General features: G+C 30.5%; 1 protein-coding gene across 1 annotated transcript in view; it reads left to right on the forward strand.

Annotated features, from left to right (window-relative positions):
• Positions 1 to 24,536, forward strand: part of Rad17 (Rad17 checkpoint clamp loader component) — a 29,011-nt gene that overhangs the window by 248 nt on the left and 4,227 nt on the right. The window contains exons 2-11 of the mRNA XM_067282896.1: positions 6,536 to 6,727; positions 17,041 to 17,124; positions 17,275 to 17,416; positions 18,990 to 19,111; positions 19,186 to 19,238; positions 19,330 to 19,455; positions 19,528 to 19,591; positions 19,666 to 19,777; positions 22,576 to 22,704; positions 22,778 to 22,854. Coding sequence (XP_067138997.1) covers positions 6,536 to 6,727; positions 17,041 to 17,124; positions 17,275 to 17,416; positions 18,990 to 19,111; positions 19,186 to 19,238; positions 19,330 to 19,455; positions 19,528 to 19,591; positions 19,666 to 19,777; positions 22,576 to 22,704; positions 22,778 to 22,854 — 1,101 coding nt within the window. The remainder of the gene's footprint in view (positions 1 to 6,535; positions 6,728 to 17,040; positions 17,125 to 17,274; positions 17,417 to 18,989; positions 19,112 to 19,185; positions 19,239 to 19,329; positions 19,456 to 19,527; positions 19,592 to 19,665; positions 19,778 to 22,575; positions 22,705 to 22,777; positions 22,855 to 24,536) is intronic.

Consider the following 24,536-nt stretch of genomic DNA (forward strand, 5'->3'; position numbering starts at 1 on the left):
AAATAAGTCGCAGCTCACACTGGTACAATTGCAGATGTGAATGATTGGTTGGGATCTTAACAGAACTGCAGAGCATGTCCATAGGAGGAAAAAAGTGAAAGGAACCACACCTATAAATGTGACCCTTTGTGAGTTATGCCCCCCCCGAATCACTATTTGCACGATTTCTTTCTTTCTTTATTTCTCCACCCTGGTTCATATGGAGATTTTAGCCTTAATACGCCTTTCCTCCAAAGAGCAGTTATTGATCGCTTTGCGACCGAAGAGCCAGCCATTTATCACATGGCCTAAACGTACGCATGGGAAACAGTGCCTTCTGGGAGGACTTTTATGGGAACTGGTCTCCTATTCAGTCATTATTGGCTAAGAGAAAACCCGGAAAACTCCTAGCAGCCAGCCTGCGGCGCGAACCCACGACCGAACTTCCCAGTGTTCAGGGTCTGGTCACCACCAATGAGTGGTATCTGCACGATTTGCTAAGACTGTTGCATTTAACTATTTAGCCCGTGCAACTATGTTGGCTTCGAGTAGACCACTTGACTGTTAATGGTGTACTCAATGTTATCTAGTTTTAGGGAGTGTGGGTGCTTGCCCACCTGGGTGCTGAGGTGTGAGTGCTGAAGGACACGATTACATATGGAGCGTTAGTCAAGGTGAATGATAGCAAGCCTTGACGACACTGAACATGGAGAATAGGCAGTAGTATTGATAAATGTCTTTTAACTACAAGGTGTGACAATTAAATTCCAGGACTGGGGTAATAAAAGGACACAAAGAACATATAATGAAAAGCCCTTTTAATATGTTTCAAAGTAATCCCCCTAGAGGGCAATGCACTTCTTGCAACGCTTGTACAAGTTCTTGAAACACTCGGCAAAGTCACTTCTGTTGACAACTCTCAATTCCTTAGTCACATTGCACTGTATGTCCTCCAGGTCGTCGAATCTTCCTTCCTTCAATGTGATTTTGATCCAGTAAATCCAGTTCATTCAAGATCATCAACATCTTGAATGAACTGTTGACATGCTTTCAGCCAGAGACACTTGGTCCTCAGTGAGAAAGTGCAGAACAAAGGGAGAGCAGATTTTTCTTTTGCCCAAATCTTCGGTGATGATTAAGCAAGTTGTCTCCAGATTGATACCAGTTATCTCCGCTATCATCTGAATAGACATTCGACGGTCATATCGCAGCAAGTCTCTGATTTTTTTGATGTTTGAACTGATTGAGGTCGTCCAGGGCAAGCATCGTCCTCAAGGTCTTCCCGACCATCTCTGAAATGCGCAAACCACTCAAAAACATGAGAGCAGGAAAGGACATCAATCCCGTAAACTTGCTTGATGTGGGCATACATCTCTGTTGCACTTTTACCCAACTTGTAATAAAACTTAATGTTCGCTTTTTGTTCCATGAAAAAATGTGACAGCACTTTCTCACAGCAATATGTGAATGGAGTACAGAAAAAAAACGAGTTACGAGACATGAACAAATCTTTGCAGACAAGTAGCCAGATGGTTGAACTATTATGACAAGCTTAGACAAGTTTCTGCACACTGATACTGCAGCACTACACGACCAGTCCTGGAATTAAATTGTCACACCTTGTATTAACACTGGAGTGAGTAATAAACAGTCACAAACAAAACCTTTTACCAGTGTTGTACTTGATACAAAAACCTACTAACGTTTTTGGCCTTTACCAAGGCCGCCTTCAGGTGCTGAACTGACTGGAATTCCCGTTGGACCGTTAGAACAATGCTTCCCGAGTAATAAACATTATATGTATCAATATACTGAGTAATAAACATGATACGTATAATGTTTATTACTTGGGAAGCATCATTCTAACGGTCCAAGGGTGATTCCGGTCAGTTCAGCACCTGAAGAAGGCCTTGGTGGAGGCCGAAAACGTTAGTAGGTTTTTGTATCAAGTACAACACTGGTAAAAGATTTTGTTTGTGACTGTTTAGTAGTATTGATACAAGAAAAAAGCTGTTTTTAGTCAGTAGAAGTTAATGCATTTATTATTTGTTATAGGCACTGATCACTGTGCCTATAATGACTTTCTTGCAAGTAAGATGGTGACTGGAACTGCTGTCGGTGAGTTCCACGTTTGAAGGAAGATATCTCACAAAGGTTGGATGTTGGACTTTTTGGTACTTTTCCGTTAACTGGGCGCCGGTCATTTTTACTACTATTTCTAGCGAAATTGAATATGTTTAATACACATGTTTGTATAAACATATTCCATTATTTTTTAAAAATAATTATACATGTTTATACACATGTTTATAAGGTTTATCTGTAAAAGATGTGAAATTAAACATCGTTTTTTCTAAAACTGGATTGAAAATTGAATGGTGCCCAGTTAACTGAAAAGTACCAACTTTTCTTTATTCTTTGCCAATAAATATTGTTAGAATGTCTGATCACTGTACTGTACTGTACTGTCTGTTAAATGTGCAATAGGCTTAGTGGAGCATGCAGGATGACTCACCAAAGCACCTGGAAGTAGATTTTAGACTGAATTCAGAGGGCTATATCTTGCTCAGAGACACATTTAGAGGTATGATTCCTTTCACTTTTTCCTGCTATGGACATGCTCAGTATCTCTGTTAAGGTCCCAACAATGTCATTCACATCTGCAATCTTGCCCACTATTTTAGAAAAAATGATTGGCAAAAATAACATTTAAAAAAATTAAATTAACTAATATAATAAAAACTGAAATATTATGGAAATAAAAACTGAAATATTTGAGCACTTTCAAATGATGATATTCATAATTGGGGATGCTCAGGAAAAACATTTCATTCTCTTCCAGTCTTATTTTTATTCGTCTGTGCAACTGACTTCACACTATTTATTTACTAATTATCGTAACTAATTTGGTATTGCTCTATTTGACTCTCTCACACTGTGTCATTTTGGGAGCAGTAATGTAGTTTATGGAATGACACAGCCAAAGGATTACAATTTCAAATGAGAAGTGTGAAGTGTGCAAAAGGTAAGAAATGAGGAATGTAAAGTGTGTTAAAAGCAAGAACAAGATTTGAATTTTTTGGTTTAAAACTTTTAGAAAGGTAATGTTTTTAGAGTCAAAGTTAAATAGTTATCATTTATTTTATGTTAATGGTTATTGATTAAGCTTTCAGACTCTTAATCTGATTACGAATACAGATAATAAAGAAGCATTATATTATTATTGTAGCAATGTCTAAATGATGCATATACAGATTAGTAGTATATAAAATGTTACTTCTAGCCATAATTGTGTAGGAGGCACAAATACAATATCAGCAAAGGATCCAACGATACTGTTGCAAATGGCTCAGTCTGAGGGCTCTGTGGTTAAGTGAGATGAATCAAATATTATTAAGTCAGTGCATTCTCCACTTTGGTTATCAATGCGGAGAAGATTGAAATCTATAAAAGTAGATTGCATGATACGTGCATTATTGCTAGGGATGCTGAGGGATTACCATCAGCATGGAAATACCTAATTAAAAAGTTAGAGCTCATAATATATGCCTTGATTTTTTTTGTTTTTTGTATTTCTTATTTTATGTACTGTACATTACTAGTATATAATGATATAATATTTTATTTTATTTATCTTATGCATGTATTTATATATATGTACGGTTTGTTATAATAAATTTTTATTATTTTTTACACATATATATGCGTATTTTCTATCGTTAATTTTTTTGTATTTAAATATGTTCCATTATATTTATTTTGAATTTGGTTTAACTGATGATGGCCAATAGATTTGGCTGAAAACATTAGTCTTTTTAATAATTTTTTCAGCAACTTAAGTTGTTGTGTTGTGATGTAATAATAAAGTCTTCGAGACAACAAAATCTAACATATCCAGAAAAAGTAAAGCGGATTGAGGAGGCTTTGAAATTTGAAAAACCTTTGATCCAAGATCAGTTTGTGTTAAATTGGGGTGTACTATAGATTACTCCCTATGGAATTTCAGGACTTTGATTATATATTTGAACTCGGGACCGAAATGAGTTCAACGGTACCCTATTTTTGGACCGGAGACGAAAAATAAAAAAGTTATCATACTTTTTCACTTACCATACTTTTTTAATGCTTCGTGCGGACGGCACCGTAGTTGCTAGTATTGCCATCTTGCGGTAAAGTCTGTAAACCATGATGTCGGACTACAGTCATCTTCCGGAGGGTAAACATGTAATACGAGAGCGGAGAGAGCGACGCGACTTCCGATCATCGCGCGATTGCAAACATGGCGGCCGTTCCCACTGTTTGTGCTCCCGACTGACCTCTCGTATGGGAGCCACCACACACCGCCATGTGCTAAACTAGTGATTGATTCATGGTAGTTCTTGAACAAAGTAAAAAAGGGGGGAAACGTCTACTAAAGGCAATTTTAACGGCAAGCACGCGACTCCCGATCGCGATAGCGAGGTCACTTAGCGGAGAGCGACGCGACTCCCTATCATCGCGCAATCGCCGGGAAAAAGTATGATAACTTTTTTATTTTTCGGCTCCGGTCCAAAAATAGGGTACCGTTGAACTCGTTTTGGTCCCCTGAGTTCAAATATATAATCAAAGTCCTGAAATTCCATAGGGAGTAATCTATAGTACACCCTTAAATTGTCTCCATGTTTCAAGTAATCCTTTTATAGAATATAAATATATGAGATGGATAATTTTAAGAATGCCTGTACAGTTTTAGAGTGATGAATGATGGTATAATTTAGGTGATGAGGCTATAATAATGATTAATCTCTACCAGGTACTCCAGAATTTGATAACAATACCCCAAAGGAGATCGCTAAAGAGTAAAGCCTTTAAAATAATAGAGGTTTATAGAATTTGAGAAAAAGAGAAAAATCTAGAAATTATTTATACATTAAGTAAAAGGTTTTGGATTTATTAGGACTATGAAAAAAGGGAAATACTATAGATTGCACCTTATGGAATTTCGGGACTTTGAGTATATATTTGAACTCGGGACCGAGACGAGTTCAACGATACCCTACTTTTCGACTGGAGGTGAAAAATAAGAAAGTTATACTTTTTTCCGGCAATCACACGATGATCAGGAGTTGCATCGCTCTCTCTACTAAGCCTGTCAGTGTCCTGCCATGTTTAACAGGCAATCTGGCAAGTCGGCCATATATACCTTCAACAGAGGCAGATGTTGATCCACAGACACACTGATCATCTGCATTTGGAGTAAGTTCTTTTTGCACGCCCTGCACTCCTCAACCTCAGGGCCTAAGATTCCTCAGTCGCTGACATGCTTGCTATTGCTCACGGTCAGCTAGTATTACACGCCACTTTTGCGGCTTGTCCAAAAAAAACCTAACCTACTCCTCCGGGAGGTGACTGTCCATAGTTAGGCTAATAGAAAACCTTTTATTTCAGTTCAATTGATATTCATGTCTGCTAGTTCATGCACGGCTGGATTAAATACATTACCATGGAAAACTCTAAAATGGATAGACTGCATTGTGAAAGGCAAGAAATTGTAAATATGATAATTTGGTCATTTTTTGTCTCTGGTCCAAAAGTAGGGTACTGTTGAACTCGTCTTGGTACCCTCAGTTCAGATATATACTCAGTCCCAAAATTCCACCAGGAGTAATCTATACAACAGCCAAAAATTTACTTTTCTGGACTCCTCTGCCTCTGATGTACAAATACCTGATGAACTGCATACTTTAAAGACACTGATGACCATGAAGACTTTGTTGACTTCTACAGATACAAGTGTTAATTTGGTTTTGGACTTTATATATATAAAACAATAAAAATTTTATTTTGAAGTGTTAATTGTTGTATTGTTTTGTGTTTTAGCTTGGTTCTACCTTTGATAGCCAATGTTTCCTCTATGCTGTGCGGCCGCGCACTTCTTAAATTGTTGCCGCGCATGAGAATTTATATGCCGCGCAGGTGAGCATGCACACTGATTTGAATTGTTGTTTTCTTATTTTTCACTCTGTCTGCAACATGATTATTGCTACGTATATTTCGACTAGATACATTAAATCATTGACAAAAGATAATATTTTGTATGAAAGTATGTTTTAAAATGAATTTTAATCTCTGCTTTAGGAAAAAATAAGATTTTATATATATATGCTCAGAAAAATTTTTTGCTCAGAATCTGCTCAGAAAAATTTTTTGCTCAGAATCTGCTCAGCAAAAAATTTTTTGCTCAGAGAAGTATATGTTCCGCATCTACAAAAAAAATTAGAGGAAACATTGTTGATAGCACTGCAATATATATATGGAATAAGCATATGTTTACAAAGGTAATTTCCTTAAGAGTCTTAAAGGTCATTTCTGCAGTTCTACAATTACAAAGGTCCAAAGGATTAAAGAGATTCAAGCTATAGTGTGAAATTTCAATTTAAGTTAATTAGAAAGCTTGATTCAATAATTATGTTTACATACATTTTTATTTTATATTTATTTAAATCTTCTACTTTGTTTAAATGGTTTTAATATTTTGTTAATAAATAAGTCATAATAACTGATTTTTATTTTTTAGAGTAATGAATCATGGATAACTTCTTCATTTGATAATGATGACTTTCATATTGAATCTGAAAAACGTACAGTTAACAGGAAAAGAAAATTACAGCAAAAATCCACATGTGATAAAAATAAATTATTTCAGAAAGGAACATTTGTAAAGAATGAAATTAAATCATGGGTTGAAAAATATGCTCCCACTTCGAAGGTAATGAACAATTTTTAATACATTAACATTTTATAAATTGTTAAAAATAATTTTTTTTAAATTCAAATAATTAAAAATTACATAAAATGATTAAAATTTATTTAATACTCTCAAGGTTTCTTACCTGTAATCTGTAGAATTATTTTATTTGACTGTTCAGCTATTCAACATAAAATTTCTAAAGAAAATTAATTTTTATTTGTTTATACCATTCAATGTGAAATAAAAATTGATTAAATAGATGAAATTTGACATTCGGGCCATGGCTGTCCCTTCTCTTTTAAATAAAATCGTGAAAGAACTTGAAAATATTTATTTAATGTTAAATTTACTCTGCAATCTTCCCTGTACTTATCATCCAAATGTTGCCAGGTTGAGACTAGGTCTTCTGATATTTAAAGAGTGTGTCAAATACTTCAACCATTTGCACTTTCATAAATATTTTAACAGAAATGTAGTTAGTTGGGTTGGCTAAGATTAAGAATTCCTGAATTAAACTTGCATAATATTGGGTTGTTTGGAAAGTAATTTTGTTTTTTTCTGTGGAAAAAAAACAATGTTTTTATAATAAATAAATATTTTATTGAATTATATATTGACCATTTTGGTCAAATACCTGTTTCCATCGTTTTTGGTAGCAGCATGATTCTACGTTTATAAAAGTTTTGATGTTTGCTTACAGAAAACAAATCCAAGTAATTTTTGACATTTTCATTTCAAGTAAATGTCTTAGTTTAAAAAATTTTGTAAAGACCTGAACAAGTAATAATCTGAGAGTGCCTGATCTGGCGAATATGGTTGGTGTGTTAGCACATCCCATCTAAACTGTAACAGTTTCTGATGAATTACCAAACTTGTGTGAAATTTAGCATTATCATTGTAAAACATTACACCTTTTTTGTTGATTAATTCTGGCCTTTTCTATCTGATGATATTACTCAATTTGTTTACTCGATGGCAGTACACTTTCAAATCAATTGTTAAATTGTCTGGTAAAAGCTAAAAAAAAAAAAAAAAATTAAATCAGTAAATTTCGTCCGATGGAGAATTATTGTTTAATTAAAATAGCTTAGAAAGAAAGGTCAGTCATCGAAAAGTGTGTTGTCTTGGAACACAGAAAATAAATGGTGATCCCTTTTGGGCAGATTTTGTCTTTATTTTAATTAAAATTTTTAAATATTTAAGAATGTGTGGAACCATATATCGAGCTTTGAAATGAAACCAATTTGTTTCAAGTAATCATAAATGGTTCAGTTTGACAAATTTAATCTCTTAGTGATTTCACGTGTTGTTATTTGGCAGTTTGCTTCAACCAGTACCTTTATTTTGTTTTCATTAGCTTCAACTGGCCATCCAGAATGTGGTGCATCTTCAATGTTGAAATTGCCAAAATGAAATTTTATAAACCAGTTTTGGCACTGTCATTCTCTCAACACATTTCCATACATGTACCACAATTTTTTTCTTGCTTGAACATCATTTTGATTTTTTGGTAATAAAAAAGGAAAACACAAAGAAAATGATGCTTTTAATTTTCCATATTTGATGGGACACTGAAAAAAAACCAATTGTACAGAATCAAATAAAATTTTTTACAAATAAGCCTTAAAATGTCAGCTATCAAAGTATATAATGAAAATGTGGTTTAAAATGAAATTGGCTGGTAAAAATACATCTAATCCTCCAGTAATAAAAAACGAAATTACTGTCCAAACAACCCAATACATCATGTGTTTTTACTCCTTTTTATAGACTAAGAATTTCTCAAAGATCTTACTTTCATTACATCTCTCATAATATAGATTTGAAAATTTATCACATGAATACTTTAATTTTTAGTGTTTAATATTCTTGGCCTATTGTTATCTTATCAATACTTTTTTAATGTTTTCTTTTATTTTCTATTTACACTTGTATTTTTATATATTATATTTTATCCATCTGAATTATACTGTTAATTGGGGATGGAAATCTTTTGTCATTTACATGACATTTCCATTTGTAAAAATTAAAAAGAAATAAAACATCAACAACAAAATACAGTCACTCCTCCATAGTCAGCCTTAAAATTTTTTTAAGAATTTTACATTTAATAACTATAAAAATGAAATGATTGATTCTGATTATGAGGGAATAACTCTTTTAGATGAAAATTGAATTATACTTTAGTAGTTTAAGATGACTTATATAAAATAATTTGATTTACAATTTGAAAATTTCAAAATAACTTTTAATTGGTTTTTAAAATCATTTTAATTTTCAATTGGTTTGATTTTAATTAATATTGATTTTTAATTTAATTTTATTTTTGTTTTGGTGTGAAGGCCAGAGTTTATTTTATTATTTTTAGTTTTAATTTTTATAGTTATTTTTAATAATTATTTATTCTTATTCATTATTATTATTATTATTTATTTATTTATTTATTTAATTTTGCTTGCACTTTTTGAACCCTTAATTACATTTCTTCAATTAATTGCAACTCTCTCTATATTTTAACTGAGTTAACATTAATTGAATCATTGGGCTACCTAGTTTAAATGAATTGATTCCATTGCAAATTAGTTTAATATAAAAAGAATAGGCAAACACTATAAACTATGGTATTTTTTATCTTATAAGATGGACTTTTTTGTATCTAAAATTTATCTAAAAATTAGAATATGTCCTATAAGCCAAGTGCATACTGTAAAGAATATTTTTGTCCCAAATAATCAGTTTTAAAATGTTCAATGTACTCAACACAATGGTGCCTTTTATAAGGTATAAAAAATACAAAAGTTAAAGTTAAAAAATAACAAATGTATTAAATAATTTTTCTTAATTGATTAACATTTTCCACAACTAACTAGTCAAATTGCTAAAGAATTTTTTCTGATAGTGGGTACCTTGATAATGTCTAGTAATGTCTTACTAGACCAGTGGTTCTTAACCTGGGTTCGACCGAACCCCTGGGGTTCGGCGAGTCAGTCTCAGGGGTTCGGCGGAGGTCACCACCTGACGTCATCGTGACGTAGAAACCGTATTGGTTTCGAAAACTAATGCTACATAACGTGTGTTCTATTGGGAAACTAACTTCTCTTACTCTCTAACTTCTACTACTCTCTAACTGAAACGAAGTGAAGAGGTCCCAATCGAATACACGTATAAACGACCTGCAAGACGGTCAAGCACACACCCGACTCATACGTTCGTGATGACACGCCCCACTCGGCTATCATTGGCTGCGGGTGATTACACAACATCGCTTGTCCTTTCTATGCTGCAGGAAATTTGGTGCGCCCAGTATTCGAATTGTGACTGTCGTGATTGTACGTCGTGTGATTTCTTTTTAAATATTTTAATCCCTTCATACTATGTCGAGCAAAAAAAGAAAGTGGTCGGACGAATATGTACAATATGAATTCACATGTATAACGGAACGTGATGGGAGTCAGCGTCCTTGTTGCATGATTTGCAATGCCAAGTTGAGCAATTCTAGTCTAGCACCGGCAAAACTAAGAGAACACTTCTTTAATCTGCATGGAAATTACAAAAATACAACACTCGCTGAATTCAAGGTGAAGAGGGCCAGATTTGATGAAAAGGGTAGTCTGCCTGTCCTCGGCTTTGTACCCATCGATAAACCGATCCTTACAGCATCGTACGAAGTCGCTTACCTTATCGCAAAGCAGGGCAAACCACACAATATTGGTGAAAAACTCATAAATCCAGCCGTGTTGAAGATGGCGAATATCATGCTGGGAAAAGCGGCTGAAGTTAAGTTATCCCAAATTCCTCTTTCAAATGATACCATCAGTGACAGAATAGACGACATGAGCAAAGATATCTTGGCCCAAGTAGTTGCAGATCTGATTTCAAGCCCGGCAAAATTCAGCCTTCAACTCGACGAAAGTACAGACGTTTCCAGTCTAAGTCAGCTTGCAGTATTTGTGCGCTATGTGAAAGACGACGTTATAAAGGAAGATTTTTTTATTATGTAAGCCTCTTACAACAACAACTAAGGCAGCCGATGTAAAGAAACTTGTGGATGACTTCTTCAAAGAAAATAATCTTTCGTGGGATATGGTTTCTGCAGTTTGTTCAGACGGAGCTCCAGCCATGCTGGGAAGAAAGTCTGGTTTTGGTGCGCTAGTGAAAGCCAATGCACCACACATCGTTGTTACACATTGTATTCTACACAGGCATGCGTTGGCAACAAAAACCATGCCTCCAAAACTGGCAGAAGTCTTAAAAATTGTAGTGGAATGCGTGAATTATGTGCGAAATAGTGCTCTGAGGCACCGCATCTTCAAGGAGTTGTGTAAAGAAATGGGGTCTGAATTCGAGGTACTTCTGTACCATTCAAATGTTCGGTGGTTATCCCGGGGACAGGTTCTGAATCGTGTTTTTGCCCTACGTGAGGAATTATCCCTGTTTTTGCAAGAGCACCAACATGGTCATGCAGATTGCTTCAAAAATTCTGAATTTATTCTCATGCTTGCGTAGGGGAGAGCGGGGCTACAAGTTCCGTTTTTTAATCAACCTTATATTTTGTTAAGGAAACATAATTCTAGCATAAGTATTAAGAGATTAAAATTTAGTAATATATCTAACTTTGCTATAAATACAGTTTTTGGGGTTAATTTTTTGTAAGTTTTTTTATAATTAATAATACAATACCTAAAGTCAGAAAGTAACAACTTACCCCGGTTCGGGGCTAGTTGTTAACAGGGTGGGGCAAGTTGTTACAAGATCTACGGAAGGTGTAATACATAAAAAAAAATAATTTATTTAACTAAGTATGTATTTAAAGACTAATCAATAATATCTTATCAATAATTAGTTGTTTTTCTTAAATTTATTATAAATAAAACATTTTTACGTTTCAACATTTATAACTTTTACTTAAAGAAAAGGGAGAAAGGAACATCCTTTCCAAGTTCTTGTATAACACCAGAAGTTGCAGGCAAATTTACAACTCCTGATGACTCTGGCTGATCCAAGATTTGTCTTTCGTCAGTAAAGCTTACATTTAACAAATACTCTGCTAACTTGTTTTCCTGTTCTTCAATAGAAACCAATCTTACTTTTTTGTAGCCAATCGCAGCGTTTTCTACTCCAGATTTCAACTTCTTTACAAATCTATATAACGTCATATGACAAATATCTAATTCTCTGGCAACAGTTTTTATTTTTTAACCATCTTTAATAACTGCATCTGCAGCTCTTTGCATCAACTCCTGAGATACAGAACCCCGTGTTGTTTTTCGAATATAAGTCCGCATACTGCAAAAGGAAAAAAACATTATTTTTACTGCATTACCGGTACAGATGAACTGGGGCAAGTTGTTCCAAGGTCACAACATGCCCCCAAAGAAAGGAACATCTAGCCCCGATAACACATGGGTTCAAAACAACAACTACTAGATTAGGTTATGAGACATATACAGTTTTAGCGTAGTATATCAAGATACTCAATATATTTTTGAATAAAAATACCAAATAACTAATCGCTAATTATTTAAATTCGCCAGATATACCAAAAATATCAAACACGAAAATATTTACTTATGTGGATCAGCGACGTACAGGCTCTCTTTCCAATGTACCGGACATCACTGGCCTGATTAAGATAGCTGCCGTCGGTGCGCAGAAACATTTGATTTCATGACATATTTACTAATTATATATATATATTTTTTCCTTGTGGAGCTATTTCAATCGGAACAACTTACCTTGGGAACTTTTAGCCCCGCTCTCCCCTACATGGCTGATATCTTCGCAGCTCTCAATCATCTGAATCAACAGATGCAGGGCGGTGGTGTCAACATCATCGAAGCGGAAGAAGCCCTGAAGGCGTTTCAAAAAAAGCTACCGTTGTGGAAACGACGAATAGAAAACGGTAACTTTGCAAACTTTACCCTGCTAGACGAATGTGTAAATAAGAATTATGATGTGCCTGGAATCGGAGATATTTCTGTATCGGGGGAACTGAAGCACGCAATTTCCATGCACTTAGACGAGCTTGCAAAGTCTCGTGAAGGGTACTTCCCTTCAAGAGAGTTATATCCAGCATGGGTGAGGCAGCCGTTTACGTTTGATGTTGAGAAAACAGATGTCAATGATACATACCTGGATGAAATCATTGAAATTCAGCAGAGCCAGGTTCAACAGCAACTCTTCAAAACAACAACGCTCTCATCGTTTTGGTGCCACCAAATAGTAACGTACAATAGCAGACTATTGCGAAGAAAGCTCTGGAGATTTTGATACCGTTTGTGACAACATATCTTTGCGAGCAATCCTTTTCGAGGATGCTGGACATTAAAACGAAGAAAAGGAACAGACTTAGTTGCGAAAATGACATGCGAGTGGCACTTTCCAAGGTAAAGCCTCGCATTTCCGAACTGGTGTCTAAAAGGCAACAGCAGCAGTCACACTGATTTTAAATTTTGTTCTTTGTTCTTAATGTTTTATTCTTTGTTCTTAATGTTTTGTTCTTTGTTCGTAATGTTTTGTTCTATAATGGTTTTGTTTATTTTGTGGACCAATAAAATATATATGTATGTTTTGAATTTGAAAAATTATATTTTATTTTTCCAATTAAAAGGGGTTCGGTGAATGCTCATATGAAACTGATGGGGTTCGGTACCTCCAGCAAGGTTAAGAACCACTGTACTAGACAATATAGAATACAGTAGAGAGTCGTTAATCCGAATCAATTGGGGACTGGGGTTGTTCAGATTAGTGATTTGTTCGGATTACCGATTATGTACAAAAAAATATATTAACCTGTTCGATGTTCAAATTTTTCTCCGTTGCGTGTCGCTTCGTGTTTAATTTTCGTCGATTTTAAGCCTAACGAAAATTTTTATTATAATAATCGAGGCTATCGTATCGTTAAAAATTATTTCTTTATTTTGTACAAACAAAATAAATATATTGAAGAATATAAAAACATGAAAATTATACTTTAGAAGTAAATCTAGTATCAAAAACGTTTCATTCAGCACGACACAGTCCGACTGAAAATCGTTCGGATTTCCAGGGTTCAGATTAACGACTCTCTACTGTAAAACATTTGTATAAAAAACTTGCTTTAAAAAAATTCATCTTAACTAGACTACAATTAAAGTTAATTTTTAAATTTATGTTTTATTTCAGGAGATTATAGTTGGAGATATATTGTTAAATGTAATAATCTATTTATTGTAATTTAAATTTTGATATTTAAATAATAATTTATTGCCTTAAATAAAGGAATGTTTTTTTACACATTATTACATTATTTATTGTTTATTCAGTAATCAAGTAATAATTAGTAAATTTTAAACAAATTATTGTTGAAAAATAATAATGTAATATACCATATCCTTTACTTTTTATTAAAAGAAATGGCCATGTCATAATAACAAATAATGCTTTTCCTCCTAATAACAAATATCCCATAGTTAAAAGAATTAGAAAAAAATTTATTTTTTTTAAGTTATATTATCAAAAATACAAATTATATACAAACATATTATAACATAACTATAATAACAAAGAAACAATATCTTTTGCCATTTCTATATTTTTAAAAGCCAATTGATTTTCAGAAAATTATTGAAATTATATATCAATAACTTGGTAGAAAATTTGTTGATGATTTATTTGTTGATAAAACTTAGCTATTATTATTTAAATAAAATGAGCAATTATTTATTGTGACATTATCACAATGCTGAGGTGCTATTTTTAATCATGTTTTTAATTTATTTCATTTAAAATACAGTCAACTCCACATAAATCGACACCCCAAGGGGAAGTGGAAACGTGTTGAGTTATCTGATGTGACAAATAAAGCGAAGTTGGAAACAAACCACGAAACTACAGTTAATAAAATACAGTAGTGCGTTATACAGTAGTATAGGCTTACAATACATTGTGTCCTCCATTTACAATTACTCTGTAGACGAAAAACTGAAAAATTCATTTAGTGTTGTTTGTTTTGAGCACTTAACTGTCTCGACTTTGTTTTTCAATGATCACGAACGCCTTTAAAACATCATCTTCGCAATTGTCAATTGTTGGCAAGTAACGTCTAAGGATTCTTAATGCTTCTGGCATGAGAAAATGCAAAATTGGATTCTGGTGTGACGTTGATGTATTGGGTTGTTCGGAAAGTTCGTAGCGATTTTTGATAGCCGACAGTTGAGACACCGATTGACGCAAAAATGATTAGAATTGTACAAACCAATGAATATTACGATAAATGACCTTGAGACGCGTCCGTTACAAAAAAACCGTTAAGATTATTCAAATAGCATTTAATTTGGCTCATTGCAAAAATGGATGCGAACAACGTGCATTATCGACACTTGTTTCTTTTCTTTTTTCGTAAACGCAAAAATGCTGTACAAACAGCAAAAAAGATATGTGATGTTTATGGTGGGAGTGCTGTATCAGAATCAACTGTTCGAAAGTGGTTTGCAAAATTTAAAACGGGTAATTTCAGCCTTGAAGATGCTCCTCGCTCAGGAAGACCTCCTGTTATTGAAGAGGACCAAATCAAAGCATTATTGGATGAAAACCCTCATTACACAACTCGAGAGATTGCAGACATAGTGAAGTCATCAAACAGTACTGTATTTCAACATCTAAAGAAGCTCGGATACGTGAATCGTTATGACATTTGGATACCTCACGACTTAACGGAAAAAAACTTACTGGATCGCATCTCCATTTGTGATTCTCTTGAAAGACGAAATGAAAATGACCCTTTTCTGAAGCGTTTAGTGACAGGCGATGAAAAGTGGATCATTTATAACAACATCAGCCGAAAACGATCGTGGGGTAAGAAAAATGAATCACCATTAAAAACTCCAAAGGCCGGTCTTCATCCAAAGAAGGTCATGCTCACTGTCTGGTGGGATTGGAAAGGAATCCTGTACTATGAGCTGCTTCCACAGAATCAAACAATTGATTCTGATAAGTATTGTTCCCAATTGGATAAGCTGAACATGGCAATTAAAGAAAAACGTCCGGAACTGGCCAATAGAAAAGGCATTGTGTTTCACCAAGATAATGCCAGACCTCACACGTCTTTACGAACACGCCAAAAATTATTGGAACTAGGCTGGGATGTTTTACCCCACCCCCCTTACTCACCCGACCTTGCCCCGTCGGACTACCATTTGTTCCGTTCTCTACAAAATTCCCTTCATGATAAAAACTTTGATACTTTGGAAGCTTGCAAAAACCACGTGGATCAGTTTTTCGCAGAAAAAACTGGAAAGTTCTACGAAGAGGGTATCATGAAGCTGCCCCATAGATGGCAACACGTCATTAAAAACAATGGCGCATACATCATGGAATAAAAGTATATTTTTAGTATTAAAACAATTTCTTTTATTTCTCTTAAAAATCGCTACGAACTTTCCGAACAACCCAATAGATTGTATATTTCCTTTTTGTTTATTTTATACATAAAAATACATAAAATGTTAAGGCATTTTTATTAATATATATATATATATTAATAATAATAATAATATATTATTATATTATTAAATATATTAATTATATATTATTAAATAAATTGAGTCTTCCTCCTGAAAAAAAATGAGTTTGCACCACACGTGCGGAGTGAATTCATTTTTTCAGGAGGGTTGACGACTTATCGGAGTGTGGGACAGCAAAAGTATATTGACTTATCCAATAGTGACGAGTTAAACGGTGTCGAGTAAACCGGAGTTTTTTAACATTAATGCCTATGTAAGTTAGGCCGGGACCACAGAAACTGACTACTTAACCGATGGTGTCGAGTTATCTGGGTGTTGACTTATGTGGACTTGACTGTATATGCTCTCCACCACAAATTATTACTGTAGTGTTTTGCCCCTGTACATCATACTTTTCCTGCTAGCAATAGAGTCATGTCAGTCATCTATCTAACTCCTTTTAGGGGAAATTTTCAAATTGAAATAACAAGACTTTCGGTTTGCATCAGAGGTTTGTATATAGTTAATTGGGGTTTCATGCTCCTAAGGTTTCCATATCTGGTCTCAGCTTTTATCCATCTAACTCCGTTCTCAAAGTTAAGGAATGACAGACAGACAAATGGACAAGAATGGGAATTTATAGGTGTACAATTTTTTCAAATTGCATCCCAATTATTAAAAATTACTTTAATGCACACTATTCAAACAATTATTTGCAATTATGAATGAAAGTTTTAAGGGTAATTTTCATATTACATGGGTTAACATTAAAAATTACTTCAAAAATTGAGACTACATACTTATTAATGGTTAAAACTTCAGTGAATTGATGATTTATTATTTTTAAAGGATACTCTTGCTGTAAATAAAAAGAAGGTTGCACAGGTTGAAGAATGGTTGAAAAATTATTTTGATCAAATTTTGAATAAAAATGTAAGTAAAAATTCTCTATGTAAGCTGAAACAAATTTAACTTGAACACCGCCTTAAATACTCTTTTCAGCATGACAATATTTGCTACATAAATATTGTTTTAAAGGAAAAAATTTTGATATTTTAAAATAATATTTGTTTATCTTGACAGATTTCACCAATCTTATTACTCACAGGACCAGCTGGAGCTGGGAAAACTGCTACAATGAAGGTTCTTGCCAAAGAAATGCAACTTGATTTAGTAGAATGGTCTAATATACCTCATTCTTCATCTCAAACTTTGTTAGATTTTGGTATAGTAAATATTTCTGATAATATATTGAATTTGGTTACAAAGCAAACAATGAATTAACATAAATGAATCATGAAATTTAGAAGTACAACATATCACAACAAAAAAATTTCTAATACCACTAACATTAAAACTCTGAATATTTTTGTCATGCAAGGATCAAAAGATATAAACACATCTTTGTATAATGACACACATACAGAATAGCACTTTTATCTGTGAAAATCATTCTATCTTGGTTTTGTTTCTTTATTTACACTGTTTTGTACATTAACGTATATATCAGAATGGGAATCCACATTTTTACAGTGGATTAAAACATTCAGGACCATGTTTCAATCCTTGCAGATTCTTATAACAAAAGTCTTGCACTAAAAGTGACTTTTTGCTTATATTACCTTAAACAGGAAAAAATCAATCTCAGTTTGTTTTGTTTTTCGTTATATTTATTACATGTTTAAAATATAAGTAGCTATATAATTCTACAGATTCTATTTTAAACTAAATATTTATATTTTTATGCATGAATATATCTAGTTAGAAAGTATTATATAAACAAATGAAATAAAGATTTATTTAGTTTAATTAATTTTTATATTTATAACTTTTTGAATCTGTAAAATCATTTGTTTTGTAAAGTTTTATTTAAAAAGTCTATAAAAATATTTAATTTTTTTAATTTGTAATATTAAAAAATTGCAGCTTTAGCACTATTTATCTTAATCATATCAAGGTTAAATTAATTTTAAAAATGAAAACTTTTATCTATATCAATCCCTCAAATTATGAAATTTTTTAAGTTTGGCTTTTAAACAATACTATAAAATCAGATTAATTTCTTATTTCATTTAAGAGTTTAATAGAGTTTAGAGATTGAAAATTTATTTAGCATTTAAAATAATAATAATAATAATAGAAAATTGGTGTAGTTAAATAACATTTCCACACCATGACATATTACAAATTCTTTAAACATGTAAAGATTTAACTGAAAAAAAATAAGAAATATATTTTATAGCTAAAGTGGAAAATACAAATGCTACTAAATTTCTATTTCTATACAAATCACTCAAATCTCAAAAAAACAAATTGTGATATCTATGAGTTATTGATAGCTGATGTACTATGAGTAACAATCAATTTGCTAGAGAAAAAAATCTTACACAACAAAAAATGATGTAACAAACTGAAAATTATGTATTAGTTTGTCAGGTTTTTGCAAATAAAAATTAATAAATTTAATTATTGTGTACTGAAACAAATGTAAATGTGTACAATTTTAATTTAGGTAAATAATCAGTGTTTGTTAATAATTTTTTTTTTTTTTTAAATAAAAATTAATAATTTAATTATTGTGTATAAATATTATGTAAATGTGTACAATTTTAATTTAGGTAAATAATCAGTGTTTGTTAATAATTTTTTTTTTTTTTTAAATAAAATTATATAATTAATTTAAAATATTTTGTATATGTATTTTATGTTATGATGTTATGTTAATAACTTAAAATTTTGTCAGCTAAATATGAATGAATCTGAAATTCATTTGTTTGTTTATTATTTATTTTTCTCAGAATTGGATCAGAAATTTGAAAAATATGAATCTCAAAGTGTCCAATTTACTCGCTTTATATTAAAAACAAATAAATATACTTTATTTGCTAGTGATAGAAGAAAAAGAATAATTCTTGTTGAGGTTTTTTCTCTTTTCTAAATTTTTAAAATTTTTAACTATTTTATATTTCACATTTCATTTCATTTTTTATTTAGGAATATCCAAACATTTTTCTCAAAGAACCATTACAGTTTCATAACATAATTCAGTAAGACAATTATCAAGTTAAAATTTTTAAAAATACTATTTTAATACTTATGTTGTGTAAAACTGATTCTTTAGTTTTCTGTTTAATCAAGGAAATATCACAGATTGGGAAGGTGTCCTTTAATTTTCATAGTTACTGATAATTCTAGAGGACAATCATTAGAACAACTTCTCTTTTCAAAGAATATTATTGAATTGTTGAAAATATCAGTTATTAGGTTAGTGTATCTTGATTTTTTTTTTACTTGTGCTGTATAATTATTAAAAGTTTTAATATATTTTTTCATTAGTTTTAATTCTATTGCACCATCATTAGTTGCAAAAGCTTTACGAAGAATTATACAAGAAGCAGGTGTAAGTATTTTTTTTTTTTTACTTTTGTACTGTAAGATAATTTATCTATGTTAAATTTTGCAATACTTTTTTAGATAAACTGTAAAAATGATGCAGAAACAAAACTACTAATAGAAAAACTTTCAGACAGTTGTGCAGGTGATATTAGAAATGCAATTAATACTTTACAATTTAATTATGATTCACGTGAGTATTTTAATTTTTATTTTTTATTAAAGAAAATAATAGCAAATATAAATAGGTACAATAACATATATGAATAAACATTTCAAACATATTTATTTTTCTTTAAATCTACCATTTCTTTACATTTCTTAATAATAATTTATAATATGATAAGCAATGAATGTTATAAATTCAAATAGATCTGTTTTTGAAGAATAAAACGAAAGGCATAATTTATGACAACCTGGACTTTGTCATTGCTTATGTTTTTTATGCAACAGGAAAGATAGTTCATCTTAAAGTTGAGCAACTATTTCATCTTTACTATAAGACTTCTTTTAAGCTATTTAAAAAACAAATAGAAAGACTATATATTGAAATAAATTAGCTAGTAACAGAATAAAATTAAGTATTATATATAGTAAGAAAAAACATCAGAAAAACTATTCATTTAATAGTTTTTTTTTCTGTTACATTATACTGAAAACATTTTACTCAAATTTTAGTTAATTTTATGATAGTTCATAGTAAAGCCAAAGGATTGCCAGATTATATCAGACTATATTCATGCTACTATTAATAATTAAATGTTAAATAATTTGGCATAGAAGTAGATGTAATAGTTTTGTTTTTTCATAATTTTTTCCACTTTCTGAATTGTTCTCATTCAGTATTTACAGTAGCAATTGTTGAGATTACTTCATTCATAAGAACTTATAAAAAAAATTTTTAAATTAAAGTAAAACTTTGCTAAAAGTAAAAATCTGCAAGAAGCCATAAAGATTGCATTATCTATATATATAAAATTACATGTCCTGACTGACTGATTCATCATTTCCCAGAGCAAACCACTCTGGGCAATGATGACTATGAGTAACAATCAATTTGCTAGAGAAATCTTACACAAAAAATGATGTAACAAACTGAAAATTATGTATTAATTTGTGCAGGTTATTTAGTTTGTTTATACTAAAGACGTGAAATTTTGACAGTGCATTCTTATAATGACGTAGATAACCACTAAGAAATTAATTTTCAACATTCCACCCCTAAGGTGGTGAAAAGGGGTACAAAAGTATATATTGGAAACATATTTTTGGTTGAACTTTGTAGCTTTGTTGCACAGATGGAATAAATTTGTTATCTTTTAAAAGTTTTTGTCCATAATTTTGTTATCTTAATAAATATTTTTTGATTTGTTTAAAATTATAGTACTTAATTGATGTTATATTGAAGTTCAGAATTTTCCAGTTTAGTCTTCAATGTGGGTCCCTTTTGGGCAGACTTTGTCTTTAATTTTTTCAAAAAGTTTTTATTTGTAGACCTGTGTAATCTTTCAAACAAAGAATGCCAATTGGTTTAAATTAAAATTATAGAATATTTTAATTCTATAAAATAACATTGATTTTAACATTAGTGACTTAAACTGACAAGCAGCTATTCTAGAAAGAACAAAATATGAGAAACCATAGATTGTCATAGATAATGCCATAATCAATGTAATTATAAATACTGCTGATATTTACATCTTTACCTAAAAGCAGTACTTACATATGAATTCAATACTTTTGTGTATTAACACTGCATGCATATTACTGTAGAGTTACTTGACATTGTTGTCATTTCAATCAACTATATATTTTGTCATGTTCTTAGCATATAGCAAACTATGGCATAGCCAATCATAAAAGGGATTGAAAGCTACAGAATGATTTTTGTTTACATCTTACATGAAATAGGTGTGAACAGACTAAATATTAATTAAAATAATTAATTATGAAATAAATAAAAAATAATAATATTTAAATAGTTTGTAAAATGTTTTCCCATGTAATGAATAGCTGCTTGCCAGTTTTACTCACTGTCACAATCAATGTTACTTTTGACTTACTGCTGCTTACTGCAGTGGAAGCAGTTTTTGGGCTCATATTTTTTCTATATCATAGCCAAAATATTAAATTTAAATACATTTGCATTTGAGAATGAAAATGACCATCTCAAGTAAAGAACTGATTTATTTTGCAACCAAATATCCAGATGTTTGTACTTCTATAAGACAATGAGAAAGGGTTTTGATTATATGAATTTGTTTACAGATAGAATGAAGGTTGAATGTAGAGTTAATTTTATGAAAAAAGATAGTTGCTCCATGTGTCTGTCTGAATTGATGATCTGACAACAATAAAGAATTAACTTTTTTCTCATTTATAAAGTAAAAAAGAAATTCAGTTAGGTTTTAAATCTTGTTTAACATAAAATTAAAATTTATTAATTTTTTTGAACAGAAATGACATTGTTTCTAAAATATTGCAAATAGTTTTTCATCTGCTTTGTTACTTATAATATTAAACCTACAGAACTTTTAATTATATTATCAATAAATTGAAATTACCATTAATAAATAAATGATTGAATATTATCATTACACTTTCTTGAATGTAAGCATTCACAGAATCTACAGATCAAGACTGACAGTAATACTGTACTGAAATAAAGAAACACTCAGAATTTAATATACTCTCTTTTATAAAATGATAAAAATTACAAGTTTTTATATAAAAAACTTTTTTTTTCTAACAAAAAAATTAGTTTTTTTGTCTAGATTTTTGTATAACATTAAGAGTATGAATAGTTTTGAAACATCTTATTTAGCATATTTTATGTTTTAGTAATTGAATGATAAAATATGCTAAATACAATATAAATGTAATATAATTTCAAGAAATATATGTTAATAATTTTCTCAAATATAATTTAAAAATATTGCATATGCAATTCATTTACTAGAAAAATGAATTTTAATTTTTTTTTAAATTTAGGAATCCAATATTTAAAAACTAATAAACAAAAAGACAGAACTAATGAAAATAAAATGAACTCTGCACTCTGTGGACGTGATTCATCTTTATTTTTGTTTCACTCATTAGGAAAAGTTCTCTATTGCAAACGTAAGTGAAGTTAAACATTTCATTTTATAAGAAAATTATTTATACTTATAATTATATAAATCAAAACTTACAGGTGATGTTTCGAAAATGACAGAATTATTTCCAATAAATAAGCATTTAGAAAGGCCACCATTACAAGAAAATCCTGAAGTAAGAATGAAATAAAAAATTTTCATTTAATGTTTAAATTTAATAAATATAGTGACATCTGTTTCATTATGTTTCAGGTTTTTAAATACATAATTTAGTATCTAATTGATTTTTCACAGATTTTCTTATTTTTAAAAGATTTAAATAGCAAGCTAATAATTATTTTACACATACAATTTTTTGCATACAAACAATAAACAGTCTTCTAAGAAACAATCATCCTAATTTTTGTATGCAAGTAAGATTTTATATTGTAAAATCTCATATCAAAATATATTAAGCCTATATGATGAACAAATCATAAATAAATAAATAAAAATATAGTAATTAGTATGTAAAATTATTTGTAACTTAGTAGTTATATCTTTTTTTTACCCTTGTATAATTACTAAATATTCTGTATAATTAATAGTTTGGGAAACTTATTATAGTAGAAGACCAGTGAATTTCTAAATTATTTCAAAACAAATACTAACGTGACAAAATCAAAAATTTTTAAAAATATGAAATATTTAAATAAAATTTTATTTCTGTTTTTTTATTATTAATTAACATTAACAAAATTTTATTCAAGTATTTTAAACTAGTACTTTTATTTCTGTGTAATTTTTAATTTCAAAATATATTTTTTTAAATTGTCATTTAGACATTAGACATTATGAAAATAAAATAATGATTTCTGATCTGTAATATCCATCAAAAAATTCTGCCTACGTTGTTGACCAATGCTTTAATGTGTTCATTGTATCAATACTATATACCTACAATAATTAAATACAATGGTTGGTTTACAGACATGCACACAATTATTATTGTATAAAGAAGGGCAATCCTATTCTTTTTTGAATTTAAAGTTCTCTCATTATTTATTTGTTTTACATGTAAATAATAACAATAGAATGTTTAATTTGTAACATTTTGATTTTTGTAATATTTTTCCATTTTAAAATGAATTTAAAATGAAAAAAAATCCTTTTAGAAAAATCCTGCTGTTACTAAAAAATTTATGATTGAAATTTTCTATATCCTAGAGCATTTTTAAATAAGAATTGCTATACTGTGCAAAATTGTTAAATTTAAGAAATAAAACAAAACCATGCTTAGTGACATTAATTAAACTTAAAGTAAAAGCAATAGATTTTTATCATACTAAATTCAAGCATATATTTTTTTTTTTTCACTTTATACTTAAAAGTTTTAAGTTAAAACTTTTGCTGTGTACTTTTAAGCGTATCCTTAACTCTAATCATGCAATTTATTATTTTAAAAATTGTTGGAACAAACACAAATAAATTAATTTAGTATATAAAAACTAAGCATCAGTGTTTTTTTAATACATTAAGATAATTTACATCTGTAAAAGAATCAATGTTAATAAATGAGAATATAAAAAGGAATAAGAAATTGAATCTATGATGAACCATTTCTGCCAGAAAAAAGAAACAGAAAAAACTCATAAACTGTTGAAAGTACTACTATGAAATGTAAAAATCTTGAGACATTTGAGACTACAATTAAAGTTAATTAATGTCAATAGACAAAGTTTTATTTTATTTATGATCCATTTTGATATTAACTGCCTTACACACAGTTATTGCTAAATTTTACATTTGTTGGATACATAAATCTAAATTTTATTGATCATAATTATTTGGTTGCAGTTAGATAATTTTTATATAGTT

The sequence above is a fragment of the Centruroides vittatus genome, unplaced genomic scaffold (genome assembly GCF_030686945.1).
Source record: "Centruroides vittatus isolate TY-2023 unplaced genomic scaffold, ASM3068694v2 contig_971, whole genome shotgun sequence".
Classification (NCBI taxonomy): Eukaryota; Metazoa; Arthropoda; class Arachnida; order Scorpiones; family Buthidae; genus Centruroides; species Centruroides vittatus.